Raw genomic sequence first — 24,285 nt, forward strand, 5'->3', positions numbered from 1 at the left:
CTGATTCTCTCTGCCATCCCACCGGGGGGAGAGTGATTGAGTGGCTGTGTGGTGCTTAGTTGCCAGCTGGGGTTAAACCACAGCTGCAATAAATTAAATTAATTTCTCCAAGTAGAGCCTTTTTTGCCTGTGAGAGTAATTGCTGAGTGATTTCCCAATCCATGAGCCTTTCATCATATTTTTCTCCCCCTGTCCGGTTCAGGGAAAGTGAAAGAGTGGTTTGGTGGGCACCTGGCAGCCAGCCGAAGTCAACTCACCACATCAAGTAAATAAGTTACAGAAACCTATTAAAATTATCAAATAGCTTGAACATGATGGTGGATCCATCGGTGGCAAGGAAGACAATGCACAGGATATTGAGGTCATCCAGATCTTCAGAATGCTGAAGAAAGCTGCTGTGGAAAGGAAAGTAGCCAGCTTTGAGATACAGAAAAGCCTGCAGGACCAGCAGGGGTCTTAGACAACCAAGAAAAGAATTTGTAAAATGACACCATTATAATCCCATTTTCTTTCCAAATGCTACCTCTCTTCTCCAGTTTCTAGCCCAACATGGGGCTAGAAAGATCTCAGGCAGCCCTACCCCTTTCTTAGTTATATTAATGTGTTTGATAAAAGGGACAGGCCATAATTCCCAGGTATCTGCATTTAGATAGGCTTGCTTCGCATTCCCCTGATAGGTGTGATTGGCAGGGGAAGAAGCCAGATTTAGCTAGGGCTCCTTTCTAAAAATAGGTAATCAATTTCAGTTCAAGCTGCTCAGGTTATAGGAAAAGAAAATGATTTTGCTTGGGCACGTAATGAGCTTGGATAATCAGTTTTCCTGCTCAAGAGCAATGAATCCAAGGGTTTGAAAGAAAAGGAACTTTATTAAAAGGGATAAAATGGCAACTCAGCATAAACACTGGCACACTGTTTACTCATATTGAGCATGTTGTCTATCAGGACCCCCAGGTTCCTTTCCACAGGTGGGTAGATGCCAGGCTGTGCTGCACTGCTGGGTTATGTTTTCCCAGGTGTAAGACCTTACACTTGTCCTCATTTAACTTCATAACGTTCTTGTTAGCCCACTCTGCCAGCCTATCCAGGTCTTCCTGCAGGGTGGCTCTCCCTTTTGAAGAGTCCACTTCCCCACTCAGTCTGGTATCACCAACAAGCTTCATCAGGCCACACTGGATCCCATCATTCAGATAACTTATGAAGATATTAAACAGCATCAGGCACCATTCGGATCCCTGGAGAACCCCACTTGTGACCGGTTGCCAGTTTGAAAAGGAGCTATTCACCACCACCCTCTGGGTACAGCCTCTCTGGCAGTTCCCCACCCACTGCACAGACCTCTTGTCTAGATCACAGTACACCAGTTTCTCCGGGAGAAGACTGTGGGAAGCTGTATCAAAAGCCTTGGAGAAATCCAGGTAAACAATGTCCACCGCTCACCCTGCATCAACAGAGCAGGATCCTCAGAGAGGAGTCTGTTGCAAACAAAACCCCAAAAGAACCCTGAGGATCCTACTATTTGGGTTTTGGTTGGAGTGTTTTTTTGGTTTTGTTTTTAGTTGGTTGGTTGTTTTTTTTAACTTTCCCGCTCCATGGATCCTATGTTCTGCCACTATCAAGGGGAACACCACAGGTAATCCCTAACCCTCAAAACACCATTCTCTCTTGATGGATAAGTGTTTAAAATACCTTTAAACATAAGACACGATTATATTTGAACCCCAGTGCCTGAAAGTGAAATCCACTGAAGTAAATTCTCTTGCTCCCTCTTTGTTGTGATCTCTAGCCACTTCAAGTAGTTCCAGATCTCTCTTTTATCCCATTATAGGCAGGATCAGCAGTAAGTACTCCATTCTTCTAAGAATACTGGGCTTACCTCAGGATAGATGTAGCTCTGAATTTAAGTTTTATTTCAGTGCAAGCTTTACAGCATACAGGATTGAATTTAATAGCAGGCTGAAGACTCTTATCAGAGTTCTTGCAGTGGCTTTGTCCCATTCTTGCAGTTGTTACCATTTCAAAATGAGCCATTCAAAATCATTTGCAGTGGAGATACCAAAGGTTGGAATCGTTCAGGATAGCATGAGATAGGCAGAAGTCAGGAGGTTAAATGAAAAGAAAAAAAAAGAGATTGGCATGAGAACAGAAAATCTTTACTAAAAGTGATATCCTGCAGAATGATCTGTGTTGCAACTGCAGGGGTATGGCTCCATGCATAAACTGGGAATTACCCATTTCTGTCAGAAATACTAGAAGTTATGAGGTGAGTGCTGCAGAGCTTAGATGTAATCGGACTCTTCTATTTCAAATTGCCATAGTATGATTATCTATTTTTCAAGTGCATTGGCAGTTTCTAGATGACTAAACCAGTTATTAAATAGCTGTTTTGGTAATGATTTCGCTAAACCACAGGAGACCCCATTTTTTTTCCCAAGTTCCACCTACAAGGTAAAAACATTAGCTCAGAGCTGCCACCCAATGATCAGACCCTGTAAAATCACTTAAATAACTGGGTATCTCTGTTGCAAACTCTTAAGTTCAGTGAGACAAGATAGTAGAGACAAACTGATTTTTCACTGGATAAAAAAAAAAGGCAGTGAAAGGCCATTTCCCCTTCCACTTCCTTTCCAATCCTCTTCCCCAATATCTGCATACCCCATCACTCATTGCCTTGTCTGCAACAAGGTGCTTTGCCTAGAAAATTTAATTTGTTAACCTGTTAACTTTGCGTTTTTCTTTTGTATTGATTTTTTTGCTGTTTTACCAGGTTGAATCAGTTCAAAGTGTGGGCATGTGTCAGCACCAGCACAGATAAGCACGAAGGAGTGAAGTGCTGAGGGCAGAGGAACGGGTACAATGGAGATTTCAGCTGCAATGAGCACTTATTTCAGCCTTGTTCTTGTCTAACTGCATCTGCCATGCTATTTGGAGACTCTGAAGCTGGCTTTAAATACATATTTGGGTACCTGAAGCACTCTAGTCAACATGGCGTGCCACACAGGGTAATGCTCCTTGCCAAGGTTCTGGCTAAATTAGTCTGTTCAGCACTCAAGAGACATCAGGTATTGATTGCTCCCAGTAGCTGAGCTGTCTGACTGAAAGCTATCTCAGTTATCTCCACAGCTTTCAGCACGTCACCCATCAGAAAGCGTTTCCCCCCAGCTGAGCTGTAGCATTTGGCAAAGAGAAGAAGATGCAGGGGGATTGCCACACGTATGTCCACTTGGCATCAAACAGCTGTCACATATTTGAGTGCCAACTATTTTGTATTATTTAAATGTTTATAAACGTATTGTTTTAATTCGTAAAAAGTGTAGGAAGTTACTTTACTGCACCACAGGAGGCAAACACCAGTTTGTGTCAGAGTGTAGTGGTGCACCAACAACACCTTTCAGCCTGTTTCCCTTCTGATCTAGTCTCTTCAGGAGCCTTTCAGTGGTAACAAAGGGCATTTGCTCCAAGCTGTACCATAATCCTGCAGTCTGCCTGCCCTAATGTCTATTTCTAATGTCTATTAGAAATATATTTGTAAATTCGTGTGCTGATTCAGTCCACGTTATGCTCTCTGCGTTAGCTGACCGCCCTGAACTGCTCGCTTCCAGTCTGCCAGTATCAGTAGATTTCTCTTCAGCTCCGTGTTTTCTGGATTAGGACTTGCTGTGGTCTCAGAAGACAGCATTTATTACGTACCCGGGGTTATGTTGGTCATCAGTGTCGGCTGCAACACAGAGAACAAGGTGTTCCTAGGGAGCTGTGCCGATTTCAGGTTAAGCTAGAGGGGTGTGCGCTCAGACAGGAGCCACTTGGTACAGATGCACAAGGAAAACCCACAGGGAGGCTTCTACAAGCTGCCATTTGGCCAGTCTCCTTAATCTGAAAGACTTGGACATGTGCCTGGAAACATCTGAATTCCAAATGGTTAATTATTGCTGTTGGAAGATGATTATCACTTGATTATCATTAGTTACACTTTAACATCCTTCACTACTTTTATGAAGTCAGCACGTTGTTATCTAATCCCCAATCGATGGAGGGTGAAGTAACAATCCTAATTCTGCCCCAGAACAGTTCGTATCAGCGAGCAGAGCATCACTCTTTTAAAACGGTGAAAGCTTGGGAGCAGATGGGAAAGATCAGGGCACTGCTATTCCCAGACACCCACTCTGTGATTGCTGCACCAAACCGCTGCACTTTGGAGCCGGAAGGCAGGATGCTGCAAATAAGGGCCATTAAATACTACAAGAAAAACACATCAGGAAGCCCTAAAGACCCTGCATGTCCTGCATCATTCAAACCCTTGGGTGATCCTTGGTTACTGCCCAGATACACCCTCTGAACTTCAGATTATGCAGATTGTGTGGTGGATGCACCTGGTTCTCTCTGAGAGACATTTGAGCTAGGGAAAGGGCTGATGGGGTGAGTATGGCTTATGAGAGCTTCAGAAAGGGTCCCTTCACACTGTGGGGTGATTTGCAGATCAAGGACCGGAGAAGTCCTGAGGCTTCTTGCAGCTTTCCTGTTCCCTTTATGCTGGGATAAACTAGTTTGTTTTGTTTTTTGCATTGGCTTGGCCCGTAAATAGTGTGGGCTTTGGTGAATACCCTGATGCCTCCTCTTCTCAGGTGAGTTTCTGTTGGTTTTCACACATGACCACTGCTCCCTGCCAGGGTAAGGGCTTTCCATTAAATCCTCCATGTGGCAGGTATAACAACAAAACCAGAGCAGTGAGCAGAGAACAAACCCTCCTTTCCTACCCTGTGTAGGCATCTGATACCAATCACATGGATTTGTGCCCAGGTTATTGAGTAGACACTATCTGGTGCTCTTCTGGCAGGAGAGGCTGGATTCACCTCAGAAGCATCAACAGAGAGCTGGTTCTTCTGGCTGCTGTGGACATACAGCTCTGGAGCTTCCCCGAGAGGGAGTTTTACAGCCTCCAGTGTGGGGAGAGGTGGGCAGCATTCAGGTCCTTGGGCATCCCAATGCATCTTCTGTATTTCTTCCTGGGCTGCTGGGGCAGCTGTCAAAGTACCACAAATCTTCTGGCAAATGTGAGTTTGCCCACACACACATCCCCTCTGCACCCCACCATCACCCTCTTACACCACTCCCAGGTCCTACTCCACCTCATCTGCTGAGCAGATGAATTTCTGTATGGCCTCTTCTCACCACCACATCCCTCTGAAAGGCTCCGATTAGTGTGTGAGGCACACACCAACAAAGTGGTATTATTTGCATTCACATTCAGATTTATCTTGCATTGCTCCCCCCAAAGACACCCTAACTGAGAGAGGAAGACAACACCAGCAACAAATCTGCTATTGACAGCTAGCATGTCATGGGTGCCTGCTTTATCTGGAGGTTTATTAGATGGTTGAGGAAAAAGATCTCCCATCCATTGAACGTCCTCCAGTCCTCAGCCTTCATCTTCTAAGACTTGATGTTTCTTTTCCCATATTTGTCCTCCAATGCTCTCTGCAGGTTAAGATGTAGAGCATTTGTCTGATGCCATTTCCCTGAAAAGAACGCAAATCATAGTTAGGTTACAGTCTCCCTTCTAATGCTATTGTTCCTCAAGGACTTTTCTAGCTGTAGAGCTCCTCTCTTGTGAAAATGCCAATTTCTAGTCCCCCCGCATCTTTGCCCAAACCCATCCATTGTTCTTGGCAGAAGGAGCATCCATATCAGGAATTCAGCAATGTACTTTTCCTGGCAGAAGGCATACCTAGCTCATCTGTCTTCCTTCCGTACCAGTTCTTGGGATCCCTGATTCCCTTCTGAATTATATCAGGGGTATAGGAATCTTTCATCAAGCTTCGGCTCTCCAGTGGGCCACCTGCAAGAAATAGCAAATACGGAACTGTATGGAGAAATCACCCTACTGCAGTCCTGGGCTTGAGCAGGAGAGCAATACCAGCTGTTTCAAGGACTCAAGAAAAGGCATGTGTTGACTGCAATACCTTTGATCAGCTGTGTGAAACAGGTGCTGAATAATAGCTTCATCATCACCCAGGAGGGAGCTTGTCTTTGCCAATATATCTGCTCTTCACTCTTAAGTATGAGATACACACAGAGAGTGCCACAAGGTATCATCTTTATTTGTATCCCAGTATCCTTTCTTCAGTCAAGTGCCCACTTATCCCCTGTTGGATCCCCTCGTTCTTGTGAGTAACTTCCTATCCAGCAACACAGCTCCACAAAAAGCACCATCTTACCACTGCAGGCCTTCATGAGCTCCTTTTCTGCCACCATACTTAACAAATAGTTCCCAACTGTGACTTCTCTTTTTACCCCCTCCTGACTTTTAGTCATAAAAGGGGTCTTTATCTTAATCTCTCATCCTTTCCTCTTCACCTTCCTTTTTATTGTTCCCTTTCCTTGATAATGATTTTGAGCTCCCTTGGGAAAATGTCCTTCCTCTCTGTGTGACTGCACAAACCCAGGACAATGCAGTCTTCAATACAGCAAGGTCTTGTCAAGGAACGTACCATATTAGGAAAAGGAATCTGTTTCATGTTACTACACAAGAAACTGGAATCAAAGACAATTATTTCAGAGTTTCTTGGATATGATGGTAACCAGAATGGGAAGAATCCTTACTTCCCAATATTTGTTTGGATGGAGAGATCCCTGGGTACCTTGGAATCAGAAGTTTGTAGAAGATATTTCAGAGACCCATATCTCTAAAGGTCTTGAAGAGAAGTAAAGTCAGTATTAGAACTAGAGGTAACTTGGGACTGTAGGTGACAGAAGATGTTGAAATGCAAATGGTGTCCACTTGGACAGCTCTGAACATGGAGGACAAGGGTCATGATACACCTTCATTTTTCACACCTTGGAAAAAAAAGAGTGAAAGAAGAGAAAAGAAAACAATAGAATACATAGAAAGGGAGGCACAGGCTTTAATTTCCTCAAGCATCACACCCTGGAAAAGCAGTGACTGTGGATAGACGGAGTAAGAGGGGAAAGGGAGGGTTACCTACAGTCACATCTCTACCCAAAGAAGTGTGGCTGCCCTAAGCCCAGGCAAAGTGTAGATGGAACCAGTTTTGAAGGTCAGGCATAGGTACGTGTGTCCCCTCACCTTGGAAGATATTTGATCTCAGGTTAAAACCCAGGTGGTTGTAATCAGTTAAAGATGTAGAGTTCAAGGCGTTTAGCATTTCAGTACGTTCGCAGAGTCTTTTCTGTCCCAAGATTATGGCCGTCTCGCAGAGAGCTCGCCGTTCCTGAAAACACAAACAAGGAACCACTGTCACTCCACATTCCTTAAGTGCAGCAGACTCCTGGCATTCCCACCCCTGCATATGTCTTTGAGCCATGACTAATCCCTGGGACCTGGGTCTGTCCTTAAGTCTCCCTCGGTGGCTTCTGTAGGCATTGTAATCACATGGGACAGCTAGGACTGGGGAAAAGTGGGGGAATTAGAAAGAGATGATGGTGTTGGGACCTGGACTGGGCCCCACATTGTTCTGTCTTGCTGAGATGGGACTCTGCCTGGGCACAGGAACCTTATAAATCAAAGGGGGGTGGAAAAAAAAAAAACTGAAAAAGACATGGGAAAGGCTGTCTGTAATGTGTCACTACCCCATAGTGTGAAGCCCAAATCCATCCCTTTACATGTGTTCTAGAAACCGCTAATATAGTGCTAATATCCCACCCACTCAGTCCCCTGCTACACCCTAAAACCAGTCTTCAACCCACCACACAGGAAACATGAAACAGCTTCCTCCAATACCTCTTTATCGCTGGTAAGTTCACTGGCACTGGCTAATTTATATTTGCTGTTGCCACAGGTCAAGCTGTCTCCCTCCTCCAGAACGAGATTCCATTCTGCTTTCCTATCTGGCCCTGATGATGCTAAGGACTCTTTAGCACTTAATCTGCCGCAGGTCTCCTTGTCTTTTTCACAGCTGGCTTTGATGGTCTTCTGGGAAGATCCAGGCCCTCTAGGCCTCCGTGTTTGGTGCTGGCCTGCTACTGCTTCTCTGACATTTAAGAGAGATTTGGTGTTTTCTGCCTTCCTCTGCCCTCTTGCAGACAGGTGGTAAGTGCTGCGCCTCTCTCTTGGCTCATGCCCTTCTGTTGGGTCTTTGATGGTAGAAGTATCTTCTCTTTCTCCTTCAAGGCTTCCTGAATGAAGATTCTGTGTGTGTGTAGTTTTGGTCTGGAGACTCTGTTTGCTCTGTTTTTTAGTTTGAACGTACTTTGCAGAAAGAGATGCCTGGACTTTAGTAGATGTGGAATTCTTTGCTGTTCCCTGAGCCGCTGGGCCCTTGGAGATCTTCCAGGAGGCACTGTTGGAGCTCCCTTGGGATGTTCTCTGACTGCTGGGACTTGCTTTTGGAAGATGCTTCTTTTTCTCTTCCTCAGCTTCCACTTAAAGACAAAAATAATAGCTAAGTGAAGTTGATACTGTTTTGATGGCGGGTGATACCATAAATGGAGCTGGAAACAATTGAACATGTCATTGTGTCATTGTCAGACAACAAGAGAAACATTAAAAGTCTCAAAAAGGGAAAGAGAAAAAAACCCAACAACCTAGCAGCAGTATATCAATCTTCCTGCTGAACTAGGTGAAGGTTCCTGAGGAGTCTTAGATGCTCCTGAGATATGAACAGGCACAGAAGTGTGGAACTAAAAATCTTGTGATCAAACACGCACACTAGGGTCTGCGTTTTCTTATGTTTAGGGGCCTCTCCAATGCATGATCACTCTCATGAGCATCCACGTATAGTTTTATTGGAATTTGCTGAAGTGTTTACAGCACATCAGTGACTTATTGTGCTTGAGCAGGAAGGTAGTCAGACAAGTCCACCAGTGGAGGAAGCCACGCTCAGGGCAGGAGGAGTTTAACCCATCAACCCATGGCACAAAAGATCCCTCTCCGAGTAGTTTTCACTCACAGAGGCACATCCAAATCTGGAGGGTGTGAAGGGAGGGAGGGAATGACACGCAGCCTCACAAGCTGTCCTGCAAAGCAAGGTCTGAAGGAGGCACAGCTTCCCTGCCATCTTGCTTACCTGAGGGACCGTTGGCCAGCACATACTCACTTTCTGCCATATTACGTGTAAAGGAAGCCGGAAGCTCTACCACACCCTTGGAAGAGAAATAAAGGCTGTGTCAGACTCAGAGATGGGAAAGAAGGGGACAGTGGCCCTGCTTATGTTTGGACAATATAAGAGTATTCTCACACAAATGTATAATACGCCTTCCCAGATGAAGGTAGAGCTGTCCCTGCCTGCCTGCGTGGTTGGTCCTGCAGCCCATTAACCTCTCAGAGTAAAAAAGCACAGAAGTCCTACAGGGTTTCACATTAACAGCTCACATGGGACAGCCTGCCTAGGACATGGCCAACGAGCGCCTCTGGGGAACACTGAGCTGCAAGAGTTTTCACAGGCAGTGGTGCAGACACAAGCCAAAACGGAAAAAACCCCACTTCAGTGAAAATGCCTTTTTTTTTTTTATTCTGAAGCACCTAAAGATTTCAGACTTGTCATGTGTTGTACAATTACAACATCTTCTTCCTTTGGTGCGTTAAAGTAAAACAAAATGGGGAGAGGAGGTGACAAACATAAAACATCTGTGCAGCACTGGCTGTGCAAAGGAAGGGAGACAGGCTGGAGACAGGGTTTCTTCCCTGATTCTTGTGTCTCCTGGTTTGCTCTGGTAGTCCTGCCGACGTGATTGATCCAACACCCAGCCTTTGCAAGCTGCCTCCTGCACTAGGAGGAAGCTCATGTCTTTACTGCAGAGGGAATGTCCATGTAACCCTCAGTTGTGTCCTGCTGATGGGCTGTGTTCCTCATTCCAGCGGGACCCTCCTGGCTTAGCCCATGAGAAACCTGTGACAGGTTACAACTGAAGCCATGGCCCATAGTTGTGAGTATGGCAATTGTGCTGGCACTTGCCGCAGGACAAATGGCATCTATATCAGGTAGGAATATATGTTTGTGTTTCTCAAATTAGCTCATGATGTGACATATATGCTTACTTTCTGCTTTTGAGGCTAGTTACTGGAATGAAGACACAATTGCCAATGTGGCAGGAAGCCTACTGCTTCAAAGTTCATAGAATCATTGAATCACAGAATGGTTCGGGTTGGGACCTTAAAGATCACCTAGTTCCAACCCCCCTGCCACGGGCAGGGACACCTCCCACCAGACCAGGTTGCTCAAAGCCCCATCCAGCCTGGCCTTGAACACTTCCAGGGACGGGGCATCCACAACTTTTCTGGGCAACCTGTTCCAGTGTCTCACCACCCTCACAGTAAAGAATTAACTCACCAGGGCTGACTTGAACCAGCAGCTTGTACCAGTGCTCCATAGCAGCATTTCTGGTGCAACACTGGGATCCTGAAGCCGAAATTACTGTATCAACCAGGCTCCAGGAGTCAGTGCTGTGTGTTCTGCACATGTATTAAGAGAGAGAACCTCTCCCACAAAAAGAACAGGGCCACAAGAGATGAAGACAGGAAGCCAGTCCTGGCTCCTAGGGCAGGATCTGCTGTTTTTCTGTATCGCTTTTCCTTCTTTTTAAAGAAGAGCCAAACATTTACACATGACCAAAGTGCAGGAATCTGGGTTGCTAAATAAACTCCTGTGTTAACTCCCACCTCCTACTTAAAACAAAAACATGTCTGTTTGTTATTATTACTATATTCAGTGGAAAGAACTTTCCAGTTTGCTGTTGTATAAATTCCTCCTCTCCCATTTCTTCCAGTGAAGCAGAATTTCTGTGTAATGAGGCAATGTGCTCATTTCCCAAATCCCTTTCATGGGTAACTTTCATTTCCTCACTTCTTCCTGGACAAAACGATGCTGAAGCCTGCAACTGTTCTGACTTTTTACTTTATAACTGTATATGATGTTATTGTTATTGCTTAATTTTCATTCTACTTCTGAGCCTGAAGGCCCAAAGTCAAAGCACCACCCTGAGACATCTTGACATCAAGAAGAGACTTTAAAGCCATTTGACCATCTTCCTGCATAACAGAAGCCACAGAACTATGGCTACTTACTCTTTTGCTAAGCCAAATGATCAAAGAGCTAAAAATGATTAAACTTGGCCTTTCTTTCTGAATGAAAAAAACCAACCAAACCCCATATGTTTAGCAAAGACTCATGCTCTGACTTTCCTGACATGCAGACAGAGGAACTGTCTTTCCCAAGCAGAAAATTAACCTCCTCAGGTTAAATGGTATGCCATTCTCATCAGCCACCAGATGTGGTCAAGCATAGTCTCATACACCTTCTACATCTGGCTGGGCCCTCAAAATATGAGGAGATTTCAGTGACTTTCCAGACCTGAGGTGCCTCATGGGTGTCAAAGTGATACTGGATCATTTCTCTTTTTTTTTTTTTTTTTAAAGAAAAGATCCATGATTTAACGAGAGGCAGTGCCTTTTCCATAACTACCTCTCTCACCTGGTCCATGATCACTGACGTGGTGACACAGTGATTCGTACAGGCAAGCAGGCAAGTCTGAAGTCCAGGAATGGAGGTGGGATAAAGGCTGAAGAGCAGAGATGGTTGCTAGGGAACAACCCTCCCTCTGTAAGCTGTGGTCTCCATGGGAACCAGCAGAAACATGGCAGAGATCAGGGTCATCCTGATTGGAAAAAAAAACAAACAAGGAGGAGAGCAAAAGGCTTATGTCTCATGAAACACCTGTGCCCAGAAGACCTCATCACATACACAGGGTTTCTTGGAGACTTCTGTAACACAGTCATAATCAACAAGACTGCATTTCAGCAGAACTGGATCTTCTAGCATCTCCAAATGCTTCACATGAGCTCACTGACCCCTATCAGGAGGTAGAGGAAGATGCCCCCATTTCCACATTAGAATAGGGGAGATGGTGGGCTGGCAAAAGGTCTTAACGTTGAGTCAATGACAGAACCACAATTTGGCCCTCCTGTGTCCAGTACTCTGTGCTATAATCTACTCCACACTTCTCATCCATTCTGCTCCACCACTGATCTGAGCTTTCACTAGGCCACTGGAATTTCTGCAAGTCTCCAGGGAAGGCTGCAACTCTCCTTCATGTTGCAAAGCTCCTTTTCCCACCCAGCACAAGCAGGTCACGGGCAACAGAGAAGAATTAGAAATATTCATAGATGTATCATCTTAGAAGAAGATTTTATTCATTGTGAGAAACTGAAAGATAGATAGAAAGCTACTCATCATTCTTAGAAAAATTGGCAAAATACAAATTAGTAATTTTTTTCTTTACTTCTACCTCTTCCCTTTCCTTGTAACTTGGGCTGGAGACAGCTGCAAGATCTCACGGCCCAAGAAACAATTCTCCCTCTAGGCCTTGTTGCGCTTCAACTCGGAGACCTTGTAGCGAGGTGGGGCACGGTGGAACCACTCTGACCAGGAACCATCATAAATAGCCACATCACGCTTGCCACACAGGTAGGCTGCTAAGGCAATGTGACACGCTGTGACACCTTTGCGGCACGTGGCCGCCAGTGGCTTTGAGAGATCCACTTTCTTCTCACGGAATATTTCTTGGATCTCCTCAATACTCTTCTCATGGCCAGATTCTGTTAGGAATGAGTGGAAGGGTATGTTCACAGCACCAGGGATGTGACCAGACTCCAGCCCTGCAAGAGTGAACAATAAAAGGAAACATGAGCGAGGAGGCAGTAATGTACATGATGCAAGACACCTACAAAAGAGACACTAAAGAGATATCATTGCAGATACTTTCTTCAAGACAGTAATTTGTTTCAGGTGATGATGAAGATGCAAAGCAATACGGGGCTAAAAAGAGGACAAAGGTTATTCAACTTTGCTGAAGACAAAACTTGCAGAATATTTAGCCAACTATTTCCCTCCTGAAAGGCATGAGAAGGAGGAACCTGAAGAAGCCCTGGACGTGACAAGAATCAAAGAACCACCACAGAAAAGATCCTAACAAAGGCATTAAGGGGATCTGTGTAGAGGAATGCAGCAGTGCATTTCTGACCTTCCCCAGGTATGCCAGCAGTGTGTAGTGACACAGCTTTCAGAAGCACGAGGCATAGCTTGTTAGTGGAATTTGTGAAAATAGTTACCTGTTCCCAGTTTATTCCTGTGTCACCTTAAAATCAGATTTCAGAAAAGTAAAGCAACCTTAAATTCAGCCACGTTACTTCTTAGGAAGCTATCCCGGGGCAATGGGGTCAGAGAAATGAGAATTTAGATTTTGTATTGCTTTTTATCCACTCCATGGATGAAATCAGCACGGGTTCTGTTTTTCTTCTGGTAGGACTGACCACTTCAGGCAAGCTGAAAGCTGCATCTCAAGAACAAGGTTTTTAGAGAGAAACTGATATAAAAATAGGATGGATAAGATTTTCATCAGGACCTTGAAATTCAAACTCTGTCACTATAGACTTAATCAAAGTCCATTACACTCAATGGAAGCTTTTCCAATGACTTTGAGAGGCTTGGATCAAGCGTCATTGGAGCAGGAAACTATGTATTAAATTGAAAATGCATTTCAGGGAGTGGTTCCTTGCTAGGTTGGAACTTCTAATGAGACGGCCCTAGGAAAGTCACATAAATATTAATCTGTTTCATTGACAGCTGACAGCTTTCCACTTGCCCAAGTCATCAGGGCAACTGATCTCAGGATATGGGAGACATTGGGGCAGGGAACGTTTGTCACAGACAAATGATTAAAGTATACCTAGTCAGAGATTGACATCAAACATCATAATGACACTGCAGTTTCATCGCTCACGCAGACATGATGACATATATCATAAAGGGGAAACAGGGTTTTGGCAGGGTATTGAGGAGGGGATTTTAGCTCTGCTGGACAAAGAGTGAGAGCCTAAAGGCAACCAAAGCTGCCCTGAGTCAGCTTCACAAGATCTCTCCCTGTTCCAGATGGACCCTCTTTGTTTCTTGATTCATCCCCCTCAAGTGCCTTAGAAATCTGGCACTGTTTTCTAGTCATCACCTCATGCATCCTTCAGAAATGTTTAGCATTACAGGGAGAAGTCAGGAGAAAAACTGCTGACTTCTGGAGGGACTACCATTAAAAAAAAAACCCAAAAGACAGTGTTTCGGACTGATGCTTTCACCACATCTTTTCCAATTCCAGAAAACAACAGTTCACCACTTCAGGACAGAGAACTGCAAAACCCATGCTCATTAATATAGTATCTGCATAACAGAGAAGAAATAAAACGAATGCAAAAAATGAGTGTGAGAAAACCTTGTTTGCAGTTCTGAGACTGCAGAGCTTCTCACTGGAGAGAGTTACATGCTTGGGCTGGGATACCATTTTCCTAGAGTCCTGGTCTTGTCATTTGGCAAGGGATTTTGCAAGGCTCTGCTGCAGAACTGGTGATCACCCCAATCCAGACAAGTCTGTGAGCCGCAGAACGATGCTCTCACACCAATCTGGGGCACTCGGAAGTGTACTGAGATCAAGAAGTCCTGAACCAGAAAGACCAGCTCTTGCTCAAACAACTTGCTGGGCCATCGGTTCAGTTCTTAGGTGGCCCAGTCCCCACGGTCATCATGGCTTTTCTAGTGTTCATGCATCTTAAAATAGGTAGGCTTGTACCCCTCTCTTTTTGGAGACTGCCACGACACACACTCACCACCCTTAGATAACTGTTGAGTTAGGAGCTGAGCAGATCTGAAAAGAACAGTCTCATTTGAAAGCACTTTTGACTTTGATATATAGGGAGACTTCCTTGCTCCAGAGATTCAAAAGTCTGTTGGGAGTCAAGAGATCAGTGCTTGCACTCTGCAAGTGAAGGATGGGGAATTCTGTAGAAACTGCATTTACTTGTATATGTGGGTGTTAAACTGAAAGAAAGAGCTGACACTGCACAACCCCTTGGACTGCCTAAGAAGTGCTCTTGAGTGATTGAGGAAGTTTTATCAGCTCTCTCAGCGCTAGGACAAGAGCAGAGAAACACAGGACTGGAAGGCAAGGCTGGATGCAGCTGGGATCTGAACAGCTGAGAGGATACATCTGCCCTGCCTCATATGAAACAGAGCATACTCCACACCAGATTTCCACAGAGACCCTTAGAAATTCCAGGAAGGATCCCTAGGATTATAGAGCCTGGCTTCCAGCTACTACAGTGATCACTTTATAGGCTCCCTCTCACAAAAGCATCCACCTCAGAACCAGTATGGATTCTTGCCATTAAACTTTCTGCTGATGCACCTCCTTGCTCACATGAGAAGGCATATTCATCTCCACTGTTAAGTTCATCACAGTCAGTTCATATACCATTTATCCTTGAGCTGACATTGCCCTGTGGCTGAAATAGCTTTTCTCCCTTTCTGCTATTGCTCCAACATACTGATGGCACTCAGCAGTCCCAACAGCCTCATGCCCTTAGCCTAAACCCAGTAAAAGCTCACGAGATGCACTTTTCACTGCCTTGGTCACCTGGGAAACAGTTCCAGGTCACCACCAGTGGATCACCACCTGGCTTCTGGATAAAGAAGTGGCACTTCCTAGCATCTTGACTGGTAGACACGAGGTTAATAATTGCTGTTGTCAAGGCCAAAATCACATCTGAGGTTCTTGCACCCAACTAATTCATCAAAGTCTTATCCTTTTCTATTGCTTCTAAAAGTGGGTCTTCAGTTTCTAAGACGAACACAAGCAATTAAGTGTTTTGGGCTACTAAGCATCCAAGTTTGCTCTTTGTAGCATTATATTTCCCATCACTTCTATCACCGCAGGTGGTACCTCATATAGTATTCCCCATGTGATCATTTAAACCTTCCCAAGGCTGTGCCAGCAGCACATTCCAGTAGCAACTCCCTATTTTCAGTGCCTCGGTGATTCAGAAAAATATGAAATAAAACATAGAAACATAACGATGAGACCATGATGACAACTTCCAGCCCCACAGATCTGCTTTAAGCACAAGCTATTCTTGTCTTCCTTTAAGTCAGGTGTTTTTGGGAATCTAATAGTACTTGTGCTATTTGCCCTCTTCTCACATTGAACTAATAATTGGCTCTCTAACATTATGTCCAAAGTATTAATGAAGTCCTAATGGAACGAGCCTACCTCGTGGGTGCTTCCAAAGGCTGGAAGAAAAGATCAGACATAACTTCCAGGCATGCATGTTCTCATTTGCCTTATCTGGCAAATCAATTCTGTTAGCAAGGAAATAGAGCCCTCAGCTGCAGTGCAAGTTTACCAAGGTATTTTATTCAATTTTGCCTTCATTTCTAGTAATTTTCCTTGAAGTGATTTTTTAAAATCATTCCAGTGTATCCATGTTATGACAATAGATCAACAGCTGCCTACGTTGTGCTGTACCTTCTATCCTAAATACAAATGCAAACTTTGCTAGTGTTTCTGTCCTACAGAACCATGCTCTGATCAAATTTACTAAATTCTTGCCTCAGGGAATTGCAATGTCACATAACTGATTTTTGACACATATTTGGGAGGGAGACCGTCTGCCTCACAGATCTGAGCACATGCATATCTTTTAGCTATACTCCCTCTTTAGAAGGGATCATTTCTGCTTCTTTCCCGTTCTTCTTGCTACCCCTCCCCCTACTCTGCAGGCTTGTCCTCAGGAGAATAAAACAAAACGGTAGCACAGACTCAGTATAATTCTGAGGCTGTACACAAATAATCTTTCATCTCGAACCCCTGCTAACTGCATAGCAACCCTACTTACTCTTTCTCTCCTTGTTCTCTTTCTATTCACTTTGCTCCAGCAGTTTTTGTTATTTGTTTTAATTCCTTTTGCCAAGTCTCACTCAGCTTGGCTTCTGGCAACTCTCCCTCACAATTTGTAACCTGTAGTATGTTATCTTCTTCACTGCTTAATCCCCTTTTCCACATCTGTTAATATTCTCTGCTTAAATATAATTTTTTTTCATTGGCTATTTATCTAGCTAAGGCTACAGCCTCTTTTCTTTAGCCCTTTCTTTTGCGATGAAAGCTCCAGATGGAATTTCTTAACGTCAAAAACATAAAAGATGTGCATTGTCCACATTTAATTCCCTGTGGTCTTGGAGCTGGCTGGCTGCAGATAGCTGTTCCTTTCCAAACACCTCCTCTCTTGCCTCTTTTTTTATCACTCTCTTCCATTCAAATTGTATGCCTCGGAAGGCATTGTTAGTGATCTCATCTAACTTACTTGAACTCACTGGAAGGAACACTTTAAGCTTGGTCCTGGCCAGCTCCACGAGAAGTCTTTGCAGTCAGATAAACAGGCCTTTGCCATCAACATCAACATACTGTGTGTGTGTACAGCCAGAAGAGTCAACTCTAAGAACCATCAGTACCATGGTGCTAATTCTGGCAGCTGATGTTTACCAACCTCATCACAGGGATGGACAACTTTGGACTGTAGGCTCCTGTGGGTTGAAACAGATTTATGATAAAGTCTCTCACTCTTCATGTTGTGCCTTCATGGTCAAAGTAGAGCCAGTCTGCTCCCAGCTCCACTTGGAGAAGAGAGGGATGAAGCAGTAACATTTCATTCTCACTGCCACTGAGCATTCAAGCTGAGCAAAAGCTTTATGTTTGGGGCAAGGAGGACTGAGAGCTGGGAAAATGGGCAAAATCTTATGAGTTGTGCATGGGCAAGGGAGACAAGGACTACCCTAAGGCTGAGAATGAGAAGAAAAACAGTTGGAAGCTCATAAAACAACTTCTGGTTTGCTTTCTTTTGTAGATGATGGATTTCTTAACTGGCAACTTTCCCCTTTTTTCTCAGGTGTCTGCAAAAGAAATCAGAAATTCACAACTTTTCTGTATGTATTTTTTCAGCTATAATTCTTGTTCCTCAGTTTTCAGTGCCCAATACTCAGAGAGAGTCAGCACTGCTAACCACCACGTAATTATTTTTATCATCTTCCCCTAGACTGTCTCAGTTCAGGCTGGTTCCATAGACCTGCACCCTACAGCGCCCAAGTACGCAGGCCCTTGCACAACCTGGTTGGGCCACTGCTGAATGGCAGCCAGTGAGCAGGCCTGAGGTGCTAGCTCCTCCAGAAACACTGTGCAGGCACACCTTTAACCACACAGTGTGTACATCAGGGCTGTGTATCCCATGGACTTATCCTGCACACTATGCATGAACACCCAAGCTTTTTCCTCCCAAGCAATACCAGCATTTAAGAACTGCGAGACCTGGCCTGTAGAAACGCCATTCATCTTTTTCTCTATCCTGACAACCTGGGTAAATCTCTCCCAGCAACTAAAAATTAGCCACGTATTATGGCTTATCTTAAACACTACAGAGATCTAAATCCCAGCAAGGTAGCTACTGCATAAAAATAAAACAGGGACAACTAATCCCTACCATACGGAACTGAAAAACCAAAGAGGCAAAAGAGTCAGCTGAAATTAGCCTCTTCTGGAGATGGAGTTCATGGAACTGGAGAGATTAATTGACTTAATTAGGAAGTCAAGAACTGAGGCAATAATTAAACTGAAATCACCTGAGAACACAGCAAGTTCCTTAACCTCAAGACCATTTTTCTTCTCTAAATTGCAGGCAACGTTTCTCCTCCCTGATTGGGTGACCCCTGTAATTAATCGGCATTGATTTCAAATTGCTCTTCTAGGTGTACGCGCTGCCTTTTACCCACTGCTGACTGTAGCGTAGCTACTGGCTAGCCCGGTTCAGGAGGCTGTCAAGCTCCCGTGGAACAAGCAGCTGCAGCTGGAGTGCTTATCCTGCTGGATCTGCTGTGGGAAGCAAAACTAGACCACCACAAATAAACTGTTCCATGCTGACTCATTTAAAAGGAAAAATCTGTTTTTTCAAAATGCTGTCAGGGGCTGCGGTATTTGTCACCTGATGACAACTCCCACTTTGGGAAAGACAAGGCAAAATCCACCAGCTCCCAGCAAGAAGCATTTTATTTGCGTCTTGAGGTTAAAATTCAACCTTCACTTTGATGGGCTGCAGTAGGCGAAGAAACACAACGAGTGCTCAGTCTAACTCCCCCTCTCTCCCGAAAACAGTCTCCTCTGTCACTCCCATTACCTTCCTTACCTTCCACATTGTCTTGCACTGGTTGAGTGTGTTTGGGGGGGCTCACTGCAGACACTTATGTGAACCACATGTACAAAGCCACTTACAGCCAAACGCTCCTGAGGTCTGGATGCAGGAATTTATTTCAGGCCACGGTGTCACACTCAGTGGCCATACAGCTGCACATACATCAGAAAGCAGCCAGAACAGACCTGTGCACAGCACAGTCTCAGGACGCAGAAGCCTTCCGCAGACCCACTCCTGCAGCACAGAGCTCAACTCAGACCCATCAACTGTTGCTGTGCTTTGTTTTTGAAAGTCTGCATGTCTTTTTAAACCATTTCTGTGATTCCCTTTCTGAGGAAAGGTTATTCTGGAATATACCAAGGCTTAAATTACACACTAAGGGCCTCCTTTAACAACTTGAATTTCATTCTAGGCACACGGCTGTAGCAGCTGTCTCCACTGCACAGGACTTCTCCCACCCCTGCTACTTGCGTGTCCACTTTTTGACAGAGGTAACAAAATCTATTTTTTGTTCCTGGTACTTGGGGCATCCTAAGGGAGAGGGTGACAGCCCATGCATTCAGGAAGGGTTTGGGGCTTTTAAGCTTGTTAGATTTAATGGCAGAGAGCAAAAGGACAAAGATGAGCTCAAGCAAGTTCTCTATTTGCCAAGAATCAGAGCAAGAAGGAAAACCTCCCTTGGGTTACTGTATTGCCTAAAACCTTGGCTTTCACTGATGCATTCATTATGATGAGGTGCCTGTATGAATACTGATAGCTTGCGCGTGTCTGCTGGTGTTAGATAGGACCCTGAACAAAACCCCTGGGAGCTCTCACCTCCTGTGTTTGCATTCTGTCTGATTAACTTCTGCAGGGTGTGGGATGGGGGATGCTGGAGCCAACTGACTGCAGATCTTTCCCGCTATTTCCTCCTGCAGCTTTACAATCAACTACAAGAAAAGCAGCCTGTGAGGTCACTAGGATCCGAACCTCCAACTGTGGATCCCTCAAGGTAAATCAAGGAGTTAGGCTGAGGCATGCCTGTGCATTAGGAAAATCTGTTTGCTGGCTGTGAGGAGTTGTTACGCCTGGAATACTATCGACACACATCCCGTTCCAGTGCACAGGGCGGGTGGCATTCCCACCTCCATTACCTTGGTCCAGCTCGGTCCCCCGGAACCGGCCCTCAGGGCGGGAATCCACCACCTGGAACCGCAGGGACCCCACGTTATGGATCATCTCCTCAAAGGTCTTCAGCAGGACCGTGTTCAGCCTGGCCTTAAAGACAGCTGGGGTGGGCTGGCTGACCTCTGCCGTGACGGGGTGGCCCTCCTTCACCCAGTTCTTGAAGCCACCATTCAGGACCGAGACCTCCTTGTGCCCGAAGACCCGGAACATCCACCAGGCGCGGGGGGCATAGAAGGTGCCCAGCTGGTCCCCGTCATACACCACCACGTGGGTGTCGTTGCTGACCCCCAGGCGCCCCACGTAGTCGGCGAAGTGGGACTCGCTGGGCAGCATGAAGTCGTAGGGGGAGGACTGGTCTCGGCATTCCTCAATGTCGAAGAAGGACGCCCCGGGGATGTGCCTCTCCTTGAACTCCTGCCGGGCGTTTCGCTCCTGCGGCGGGTACCAGGAGGCGTCCAGTATCCGCAGGCTCGGCCCTACCCGCCCGGCCTGCACGGCCTCCGAGAGCCATTTGGCGGTGACCAGAGCCCTGCTGAGCACCTGCGGCGCCATCTCGCTGGGCCGAGGCCGGGAGGGGGCGCCGCCGGCGGCCAGACGCGCACACACACAGACACACACAAAATGGCGGCGGCGGGGGGACGCGGCCCGAGGGGGCGGTGCGGGGGCGGGCGGCACCGCCCGGGACCGGCCCGCTGGGAGGGACCCGGCTCCCGCCCCCCCCGGTGGCGGCCATGGCTGGCGGGGACTGAGGGCGGGTGTTGCTCGGCTGAGGCCCGGCACGGAGGTACGAGGCGGCGCGACGGGACGGTCCCGCTCCTTCCCCCGTCGCTGCGGGAAGGGAACTGCGGCCCTGCCGGGGCTGGGGGTGTCCGCGGCGGGAGGGTTCGCAGCGGGAAGCGGCGGGGGGGGAGCCTGCGTGAGGGGCGCCAGGCCCCCAGTGAGGCCTCGGCTGGAGGTGGGCTCCGGGGCGGTGAGAACGGTGGGGGCAAAGCCCCCCCTCGTCGTGGGGTCGCGCCTCACCCCGGGGCGCTGGGTCCCCTCTGCTCAGGGTCCCCGGGGCTGCCTGGATCCCTTCTTGCTGCTGTCAGTGGTGGCTGGAGGTGGAGGTGCCAGTCTGGGTGCAGGGCAGGACTGCTGCCATGGCTGTCCCGCTCGGGGCAGGGTTTGGACTGAGCTCTCTTATTTCAGGGCTGGAGCATTTCAAAGCCCCTCACTATAGACTTAACCTGCACCTCAGTAGAAAAGCAGTCCCTTGGTCCCAAAATGCCACCTCTGTCCAGTTGCTTTCTATAAAGGCTGGTTGCGAATTTGCAATTTTCTTCTTCCTTCTGCAGTCAGGTGGACTCAGGCAAGCCCCAGGAACCAGGTAATCTCGGCCAGGACTTGGGAGCGATGTCGCAACAGCTCCTCTACCGTGCTCTGGTGTCTGCAAAATGGCTTTCAGAAGCCATCAAGTCCCAGCAACCTGGCCTGGCCTTGAAAATCGTGGATGCGTCCTGGTATTTGCCAAAGATGAAGCGTGACCCGAAGCGGGAATTTGAGGAGCGCCATATCCCAGGTGCAGTGTTCTTCGACATCGACCAGTGCAGCGACCGCACTTCACCTTACGATCACATGCTGCCCAAGGCTGATGACTTTGCTGAGTATGTTGGGAAGCTGGGTGTGGGGAATGATTCCCATGTTGTGGTGTATGATGCAAGCGACCAAGGTCTCTTCTCAGCCCCCCGAGTGTGGTGGATGTTCCGGGCCTTCGGACATGAAGCTGTCTCCCTTCTGGACGGCGGCCTGAAGAACTGGCAGCGAGAAGGAAATGCGCTGAGCTCTGGGAAAAGCCAGGTAGCTCCATCTGAGTTCCATGCCTCCTTGGACAAGTCCCTGGTGAAAACGTATGAGGACGTCTTGGATAACTTGGATTCCCGCCGCTTCCAACTCGTGGATGCACGTGCTGCAGGACGGTTCCGGGGAGTAGAGCCAGAGCCGCGTGATGGTAATGTGCCTCCAGAGACACTGGCATAATAAAAAGGGGCTTCATTTAAGGTGCCCATCAGTTTGACTCCTGTGAGGTAATGAAAGGAAATATGTTGTCCTTGGGTTGGGACTTAAGGCAGTCTATCTGTCTGTCCTGCTCTCCTTTTGACTAGCAGGTGCTGCTCTTTGAAAATTCAGGACTGAAGAAGAATGTATTTTGTTCTTTTTCTCATGAGGGGCAGGGATGAGGAATGTAACTTTCATACACCTCAAAGATAATCGTTGGTCTCTTCATGTGCTGGTACTGCTCTTCCACTCAGAAGGACTTGTGGAAATGCTTCAGCCAGTGCCTCATCAGAGTGGGTTGCTCTGATGAGAGGAGGATGTGGAAGGAACTGGGAGGAGAACTTGACAGGATTGTGTCCATGTGGTAACCTGAAGGTTAGGGCCATCCTTCCTGAGTAAGCAGTAATCTAGTAAAGCAATGTTTAACAAAAATGAATGGATTTGTTTTAATAACATACACTAAATAATAAATAGCAACGTACAATAGATCATAAATATCCCCAGTGAAACAGAGAATAGGTTTTGCAATGAATTTATCCTAGACAGTAGAGGTTAATTCCTATCTGTATTGCTTTTCCTCCAGGAATTGAGCCTGGTCATGTCCCTGGGTCGACGAACATCCCCTTCACTGATTTCCTCACAGAGTCTGGCTTAGAGAAGACCCCTGACCAGATCCGCAGTCTGTTCCAGGAGAAGAAGGTGGACCTCTTAAAGCCGTTGGTAGCCACATGTGGCTCTGGGGTCACTGCCTGCCATGTGGCTCTGGGAGCATACCTCTGTGGCAAACCAGATGTTGCTGTGTATGATGGGGCCTGGGTGGAATGGTACATGCGGGCACAGCCTGAAAACATTATTTCTGAGGGAAAGGGGAAGACAGTTTAATAAGATGCTTCATCTTCCACCTGTGCAGATAATTTGCCTTGAAACAGGATTTGGAAAAGATGGGTTTAGCATTCCTGGTTAAGTGTCATGAGGTGAAGGTGTTGGATAACAAGTACAGGTTACATGGTGCTTTGGCACTTTCTCCTTATCCTACCACTGCTGCTTAGGAGCATGAAGATGGCCTCGGCAGCCAGCTCTAGGTGACCCTTCTTGAGCAGGTGGGGTGAACCAGATGACCTCCAGAGGTCCCTTCCAGCCTCTGCCATTCTGTGATTCTGTGGCCTTTTTACAGTGTCAGATGGAAGGGAGAGAGTGCTGGTGGCAGCATGGGGAAGTAATTGAGTCAAGACAAGCTCATGACGTGGGATGTTCCACCATGTTCACTCACAGGATGGTCATGCTCGTCATAACTGTGCCTCATGATCTTGCTCTCTGCCTCTGTTGTAGAAGCCATCCATGCACTTTATGGCCATTTTGAGTGCAAAACTTAGGGGAAAGGCGTAAGATGTTAAAGGAGCAGATATTGCCTCCAGGTTGGCACTTAGGTTAGAGACTTGGCTTGGATTTCTTCTTGCACTTGGACTCTAACTGCAATGTGTACTTAGCCAGTTTTGTACTCCCATGGTCCAAAATCCCCCTTTGGGAAAAAAGAAAAAACCTACAAAGATACTGGAATTTTAAAAAGGGTAAATAAACATGTGTTTCAAGGTGTTTCTGCTGTATGGAGCTTATGTGACCGTTGCTTGGCTGATTCCAGGAAGTCTATTTTTATGGGATCCTTTTGTCCTGATGATACAAATGAGATGTTGCCTTCTCTCCATCTCCTACCCTCAACGAGCTCTTTGGGCCAGGAAGGACAATGGCATGCCTCTCTTTTGGGACTTTTCACCGTCTTCCTGATGGACTAAAGTCCTTGTCCATTTTCTTTTTGCCCTAAAACTCCACATTAGTCAGTCACAGCTCTGTTCTTCAAAGACTGGATATCAGTTCACGTGGTAAAAATTGGACTGCATGGGTGTTTCTGTTCTTACCATGTAACCTAAAAAAACTTAAGGGAACTGAGACCTACAGAGGAATAGCCTACAATGGCATGTTTTTTTCCCCCAAGATCATTATTTTTTTATCTGGGAGTTGAAACTCCCCCAGGTGTTCATGACAATGTTCAAGAACGTGTTACTCCTTTTAAACAAAAACAA

General features: G+C 46.3%; 3 protein-coding genes across 4 annotated transcripts; 1 reads left to right on the forward strand and 2 right to left on the reverse strand.

Moving 5' to 3' along the window:
• Positions 1-5,246: 5,246 nt before the first annotated feature.
• On the reverse strand, positions 5,247-11,549 carry TEX33 (testis expressed 33). Its single transcript, XM_014963981.1, has 6 exons — positions 11,424-11,549; positions 9,021-9,096; positions 7,736-8,376; positions 7,082-7,226; positions 5,723-5,833; positions 5,247-5,513 (listed from the first exon to the last, which is right to left on the reverse strand). The coding sequence occupies exons 1-6, from the start codon at positions 11,430-11,432 to the stop codon at positions 5,428-5,430; spliced, it is 1,068 nt and encodes a 355-aa protein (XP_014819467.1). The 5' UTR covers positions 11,433-11,549; the 3' UTR covers positions 5,247-5,427.
• Positions 11,474-20,803, reverse strand: TST (thiosulfate sulfurtransferase (rhodanese)). Of its 2 annotated transcripts, XR_001414303.1 has the most exons (3): positions 20,140-20,803; positions 12,238-12,607; positions 11,474-11,607 (listed from the first exon to the last, which is right to left on the reverse strand). XR_001414303.1 is itself a non-coding variant. In XM_014963983.1 (2 exons), the coding sequence occupies exons 1-2, from the start codon at positions 20,723-20,725 to the stop codon at positions 12,309-12,311; spliced, it is 885 nt and encodes a 294-aa protein (XP_014819469.1). In that variant the 5' UTR covers positions 20,726-20,802; the 3' UTR covers positions 12,119-12,308. The 2 variants fall into 2 exon arrangements, 1 of the variants encoding a protein (XP_014819469.1); XM_014963983.1 differs by lacking the exon at positions 11,474-11,607 and having other exon boundaries at positions 12,119-12,607; positions 20,140-20,802.
• Positions 20,804-20,832: 29 nt separating this feature from the next.
• MPST (mercaptopyruvate sulfurtransferase) lies at positions 20,833-23,800 on the forward strand. The gene is made up of 3 exons (XM_014963982.1): positions 20,833-20,957; positions 21,508-22,160; positions 22,791-23,800. The coding sequence occupies exons 2-3, from the start codon at positions 21,566-21,568 to the stop codon at positions 23,087-23,089; spliced, it is 894 nt and encodes a 297-aa protein (XP_014819468.1). The 5' UTR covers positions 20,833-20,957; positions 21,508-21,565; the 3' UTR covers positions 23,090-23,800.
• Positions 23,801-24,285: the final 485 nt, after the last annotated feature.

This window comes from Calidris pugnax, unplaced genomic scaffold, assembly GCF_001431845.1.
Source record: "Calidris pugnax isolate Ruff unplaced genomic scaffold, ASM143184v1 scaffold44, whole genome shotgun sequence".
In the NCBI taxonomy this organism is placed as follows: domain Eukaryota; kingdom Metazoa; phylum Chordata; class Aves; order Charadriiformes; family Scolopacidae; genus Calidris; species Calidris pugnax.